Raw genomic sequence first — 6,960 nt, forward strand, 5'->3', positions numbered from 1 at the left:
TGTGTTGCAGGTCCCCAAGACCATGACTAAGCCTGATGATTCACTAGCAGGACTCACAGGACTGCACATATAGTCATGTTCATGGCTTCGATGTATAACAGCAAAAGAATACAAATCAAAACTAGCAGATAGGGGCTTCCCTGGTGGCGCAGTGGTTGAGAGTCCGCCTGCCGATTTAGGGGACACGGGTTCGTGCCCCGGTCCGGGAAGATCCCACATGCCGCGGAGTGGCTAGGCCCGTGAGCCATGGCCGCTGAGCCTGCGCTTCCGGAGCCTGTGCTCTGCAACGGGAGAGGCCACAACAGTGAGAGGCCCGCGTACCGCAAAAAAAAAACAAAAAAAAAAACTAGCAGATGGAAAAGGTACCAGGCAAAGTCCAGAGGAAACCAGGTGCAGACTTCCAAGAGTCCCTTCTCAGTGGAGTCATATAGGATGCACTTAACTCCTTCAGCAACTAGTTATGACAACATGTGTGAAGTGCTGTCTACCAGGGAGCTTCATTAGAGACTGAGCAGGCAAGGTTTTTTACTGGAGACGAGCCACGTAAATACTCTTTACCTAGCACTACCAAAATTCCAGACTCCCCAAAGGAAAGCAGATGATCAGCATAACAATCCTTAGAAAGGACTGCACAGGAGGCTGGCACCTGGGAACCGGACTGGTAAACAGTCCCCTCCACTGATACAAAAGCTTCCCTAAATAATAAGAGTGCCTGAACTATTTGTGCAAACAGTACGAATTATGGTGAACCCTGCTTTGTCCTTGTATGCAGGAAAGAGTTAACATAGCAGACCTAAGACTGGCTTTTACGGAGCTAGCAAGCAGCACATTTTAGGTAAGCAAACGGATAAAGCAAGAAAAATTTAAAGGAATAAAAAAGAACTAAAAGGGATAGAGAAAGCAGTGATCATTCGGACATGCTCAGGTGATATTATTAACTAAGCATACAAGAACAAAACAAAGAAAAAAATCACTCTTAGTCCTTCTCAAATAAGATTCTCCCTCAACTAAAAGCTCTCTAAAAACTCAGCAGTTCACAGTATATCCTCCTTCTTTAGATGGCAATCATCTAAGCACATAGTCCCAAGAACAAATCCCTGCTCCCCACAGGTAGAAAGCAGGACAGGATGGATTTCAATTCTGATTGTGTCACCAAACTACCTCTTTGACATTTTCAAGTTTAACTTCAAACAGGTCACAAACACCTAACAAACAGGGGCAAATGCTCTCTTCTTCTGCTGATTTCTGTCTTGCAGAATCAAGTATAATATCCAAAATTACATCACACTTAAGCAATTGTCTATTTATCTCTTCAATACTCTACAGACACTCCAGAAATGAGTTCTCTGCATCTGGACATTGTCTTTCTTTATACACATCCTTCCTAAAATCATATTCTAGGCTATCTAACACTGGTTTTATCCACACTTTTTATACCCTTTCCCCAGGTCTTGTAAAACAACCTGTTCTAGGCTGCTTCTTTCCCATCAAGAAACAAATATAGGACTGTCTTCTTCCAAAATAACCCCTATAGGTAAAAATGTCACAAAATAATCCCTCATAATAGCTTTAGTGACTTTTCAAAACATGAGCAACTATTATTTTTCACTTTATTCTAATCTGTTGAAAAATAAGTCCTTCTCCCCACCAACACCATTAATTGCTAAAGAAATATACGTTAAGGGAGGAAAGTTGATGGAGAATGGTAGATCAAGGCAACCATAACTAGAACCTGGAAAGCCAGGATAGAAGAGCTACAAGGAAGACAGATCACATGCTCAGAGCTAAACTCATTTAAGAGCAGAGGTATTTTCTAAATGTTCTTAGTTCTTCCCAGTATTCTATCTGCAGACTTAAGTACATGCAGAACCATCTGAGAATGTGGTTTTCAGCTCTTTTTAAATAGCAGAACAGTTCATATTCCCTCCCCCAAAAGATATTTTACATGGTATCCTAATATTTAAAATACACAGGAGAAAAAGTTAGTCTCATTAAGAGAGAACTGGGAAACCTAAAGCCTAGACTACTAGGCCTGAATGACTTTTTCTCCCTTCTTTGTGCTCCTACAGCAGCCCAAAACACTGAGGAGGGTTTCCATGGGACGGTATGAGAATCTAACCTAATCTAAGAATCTAGGGAAATCCTCAAAGTCAAAGTAAATGAACAAAGAACTACTGGAGGGCTTCCCTGGTGGCGCAGTGGTTGAGAGTCTGCCTGCCGATGCAGGGGACACGGGTTCGTGCCCCAGTCCGGGAGGATCCCACATGCCGCGGGGCGGCTGGGCCCATGAGCCATGGCCGCTGGGCCTGCACTTCTGGAGCCTGTGCTCCGCAACGGGAGAGGCCACAGCAGTGAGAGGCCCGCGTACCGTCAAAAAAAAAAAAAAAAAAAAAAAGAACTACTGGAGTTAATACAGAGGCAGAGTTAGAATACTGTAGCTAGCTAGAATCTTAGCTAGGCACAGCTATGATTTTCTACTGCAATTTGAAAGTACTGAATCACTAAACTGATGGTCAGTATATATTAGTAAAATTAAAGCATGAACTTCAAATAGGAAACATCCTTCATCTCAGTATCTATGTTGGATAGTACCTTTCCTCAAGAGCTTTTTCACATAGTCTGATTTTTTCATTTTTCTTTATTAAAAAAAATAAAACAACACATGTTATTTGTAGAAATTTTGGAAAATTCAGAGTAAAGTTTTTAAAAGTTACTGCAATTTACTACTTCATTTATTTCCAAGCAGAAAGTACTCATTTATGAAGCAGAAAGTATTACCGTTTTTAAAATGAGGAAATCCAAAGAACAGGAGAGTAAAAATATTACTCTAGGATAAATTATAAGTACTCTGTATGCATATGTAAATATAAAATTTGGATTGAAAATTAGTATAATGAGAATCAGCCTGGAAAGTCCCTTCAAACTGAAATTTCAGGGAGAGCCCCACTGAAATGACAAGATCAGAAATGATTCTGAAGACAGAGTAGAGCTTGGGGTGGAAGGTCAGAAAGAAAGAAGGGCAGGCCAGAAAGAGAAAGTGCACAAATAACATCAGGAGGGTCTGAAAAGACAAGAGTAGTACTGACTGCTAGCTGTGAAAAATAGAATCCAGGCCAGAGAAAACTCTATTCAGGGAGGAAGCAGAAAAAAAAAATTATCTTGACCAAACAATCCAGTAAAAGCCATCTCTTTCTACTGCTACATGATTGAACCTCCTGATGAAATGAGTTATCCTGGATAATTTTAGAAATAATTCATTCTAACTTTTGAAAATTAGGAATAGGGATAAATTTCCATTGAGAAAATCAAATTCTTTATTCTCGTACAACATGACACAAATCTTAAGATGTTTAGGCTACAGCTGATAGTTTATTCATTTCATTTTGAACAAAATAATTTTTAAGACCCTTGACAGAATATGACAATTTTAGAATCACATGTTAACTGTCTATTTTAATTTGCCCTCCCCAAAAAAGAATGCTAGTAAGTAGTTAAACCATCATATTCATCTTGAATGGTAATTTATTTCTCTCTTCTTTTAATAGCTGAAAAAAAAGGTGATGACTAGAATTTGGATTATCAGCCATAAGTATGAATCAGCCTGTTTTCACTTTGTGGGCATCACAACTTTCTATCTCCAAAGTATTCTGAAATACTTCGTTTTCAATCTTTAGGGTCAGGATTTCTACTTCAGTGTCAGAAAACAATCTTGATAAGCAAATATCTGAATAGTCTGTATTAGTCTTCTGTATTAGCCTTACTGATCATAGGATATTACAAATTACGCAAAGTCTTATTTCTTCTTTACCTGTTTCTCAGGCCTGTTCCATTGCCACAGCCCCCACCAACCAAAGTCTGCAAAGAAGGTAAAGCTGAACGGCTTAGCTGCTGCCGACTAGGGCCCCTCCTTCCACCGGGCATGTCCAGGAACCAGTCTGCTTCCAGTGCCACCTGTAGCTGCAACCCAGGTTAACGGTTGTCAGCCTGTTTCAACACTGAACAAAAAGAGACATTTAAATATCAGTTTACTATTTTTAAAGTAGGCAGTGTAACAAAACAACCAGAAAAACTGAGTGAGCAGACCTTGTAAAACCAGATTGTCAAACAAATGCTCCCAATGTCTATTACCTAGTTTATTCTAATGAAAGGACTACTCAGCCTCCAATGGGTCAGAAGCCTAAGTTCTAATCTAAGCTCTGTTTGAAAGATATTACAATCAGGTAGAAATTTACAAGAAACATTGAATATATACATTTCCAGTTCAAAAGTAGTATTTCACAGGGGCTTCCCTGGTGGCGCAGTGGTTGAGAGTCCGCCTGCCGATGCAGGGGACACGGGTTCGTGCCCCGGTCCGGGAAGATCCCACATGCCGCGGAGCGGCTGGGCCCGTGAGCCATGGCCGCTGAGCCTGCGCGTCCGGAGCCTGTGCTCCGCAACGGGAGAGGCCACAGCAGTGAGAGGCCCGCGTACCGCTAAAAAAAAAAGTAGTATTTCACAATACGCCACTTGAAATGCAGAAGAATCAGCACTGTCCAAAATGTTAGGTTTCGTTATCAAGGGAATCTAGATTCTGAGATCAATTCTTATCATGACTTCCTAATATCTGACTTCTTATTATCTGACTTGGAAGCATTTAACCTCTGAGTTTGTTTCCTCATCAGAAAAAAAAGCGTTCCTTGTCCTACAGAGGTGGTTGTCAGGACTGACAAAGATGCCTGAAAGTACATCAGAAGGTCTTTTAACGCTTTAAAAGTAAAACTGTTCAAGTGGTATTCCACATGTTAGAGTGAAAATACTGGAAAGAGCTCAAGTGGATGACTACTCCAGAAAAACTGATGTAAAATCATTTAGAAATTACTGAAACTGTAGGATTAAAAGACAAGTAATACATAAAGACCATCACTGAAAAGAAACTGTTTTTATCAATCTATGGCAAAATCACGGCTCCGCCAATATGCATACCAAAAATCTGTTTCCTAAACAATACAACTTAAAAACTGAAGAACGACACCGTGGAAAAACCTTGGTTTTCAAAACGTTACAGCAGATATCCTCTGTTCCCTATTCCTAACAGCTTTCGGCTGCAGATTAACAAACGCCAGGTGAGGCAAAGCATTCAAACCGTTGAATGTAGAGGCAGCTGGTCCTTGCTCAATTAACCAGCAAAGGGTAAGAAAAGTGTGGAGCAAAAAAATTGGGACGGAAGAGGACGAGAGGATGGGGTGGGGAAAGGTGGGCGGCGAGAGGACCACAAACTTCAATAGACTGGCCCCTAAGAGGGGATGACAAAGCGGCCCCCGCCGCGCAACCTGGAGGGCCGAAGCAGGCCAGGGACAATCGGACAGCGCGGCAGCTCGGTAATACTCACGCATGGAGGAGGCCAGGCCAGTGGGGAAGGATCCCTGGGAGGAGGCGGCTTTACAGGCTGGACCCCAGGCAAGAGAACTCCCTGCCCAGGTTGAGGCGCTACAAACCAGTTGCTTGCCCGCGGGTCGTCCCCTCCCGGAGAGTCGAGAAAAAGTGTCCTGGCTTCGCGCTGCCAGACCCAGACACCGAGTCAGTGCCAGAGTCAGAGCCAGAGCTAAAGCTAGAGGCAGAGCCCGGCCCCGTCAGCACTCATCCTCAGCCTCCATTACCACGGAGCTGAGCAGACGTGGCAGCGCACAGTGGTGACGTCAGCTCCGCGACGGCCTACCGCCCCAGCCGCGAACAGGCCCCGGAACTACACGAGAGCCAGGGAGGGAGCACCGCACCACGTCTTGCGTGCACCTGCGCAGTGGAACTCGCCTTCTCCGCTGGTGTCGCGGTCCCGCCTTCCCCGCTAGTACTAACCAACGTATTTCCTCCCAAGCTCCAACGACGTGCGGACAACCATGTTAGAGCTTATTCCTGTTATCTCATGGACTCCAAGTAACAACCGTGTTCAAGTTATCAACCCCCTTTTTACAGATGGGGGAGGTTGGGAGACATCACCTGAGCTCAAGTCACTGCTAGGTAAAGGAGATGGAGCCGCGAAGTCGTGTTTCAGCAACAAATCTTGCGCTTATTTTATGTTAAGAAAAGGACTAGGTAGATGGTGGAGTTACAAAAGTGAATATCCCAAAGAGCTCACAGTCTAGTAGAAGAAACAATACACCAGGAAAACACAGTAATTACAATTTATTACAATAAATATAACATTAAAAGTATGCCCAAGGGGACTTCCCTGGTGGCACAGTGGTTAAGAATCCACCTGCCAATGCACGAGACAAGGGTTCGATCCCTGGTCCGGGAAGATCCCACATGCCGTGGAGCAACTAAGCCTGTGTGCCACAACTACTGAGCCCGTGTGCCACAACTAATGAAGTCTGTGCACCTAGAGCCCATGCTCCGCAACAAGAGAAGCCACCCCAGTGAGAAGCCTGCACACCCCAAGAAGAGTAGCCCCAGCTCGTGGCAACTAGAGGAAGTCCGCGTACAGCAACGAAGACGCAACGCGGCCAAAAATAAATAAATAAATTTATTTAAAAAAAAAAAAAGTATGCCCAAAGTCCAGAGACAGCATGCAAGACACGGTACTAAGCTCTGTGGGTTGTGGTGTCAATCCCAAGAAAATCTTCACAGAGAGCTTGGGGTTTAAAGACAAGACTGCAAGAACGAATAAGCCGTTTCATTTACACTTTCCTTTATATAACATATATAGCTGTATACCTATACTGAACAGCAAAATGTTGACCACTGTTTTTTTCTCTGAGTCACCCCAACTGTTATAAACTGCTATTACAAAGAGATGTGTGCTATATACTATCTGCAACCCTTTGGGGTCTAACAGTACTGTACACATTCAGGTGCTCAACAAATCTATGCTATTTAGTAAGAAGCAGTTCGAGGTTGTGAAAGAACTACTAGCCTAGGTTGTGCCCGTAACTGTGAATCTGTGGGCGAAAAACATATCCTCTCTGGCCTTCAGTTTTCTGGCTG

General features: G+C 43.3%; 1 protein-coding gene across 3 annotated transcripts in view; it reads right to left on the reverse strand.

Moving 5' to 3' along the window:
- Nucleotides 1–5,655, reverse strand: part of TMEM39A (transmembrane protein 39A) — a 30,535-nt gene extending 24,880 nt beyond the window's left edge. For 2 of the 3 annotated variants that reach the window (XR_003792420.1, XM_029215206.1), the window contains exons 1-2: nt 5,369–5,642; nt 3,809–3,995 (exon numbers count right to left, since the gene is read on the reverse strand). Coding sequence is in view for 2 of the 3 variants with exons in the window: in XM_029215206.1 (XP_029071039.1) it covers nt 3,809–3,921 (113 nt within the window). In the remaining variant the exon portion in view is untranslated. Of the gene's footprint in view, nt 1–3,808; nt 3,996–5,368 lie in introns of all 3 variants that reach the window. The other variant, XM_029215205.1, reaches the window with a different exon arrangement.
- Nucleotides 5,656–6,960: the final 1,305 nt, after the last annotated feature.

This window comes from Monodon monoceros, unplaced genomic scaffold (assembly GCF_005190385.1).
Source record: "Monodon monoceros isolate NGI ecotype Baffin Bay Population unplaced genomic scaffold, NGI_Narwhal_1 Super_Scaffold_11, whole genome shotgun sequence".
Taxonomy (NCBI): Eukaryota; Metazoa; Chordata; class Mammalia; order Artiodactyla; family Monodontidae; genus Monodon; species Monodon monoceros.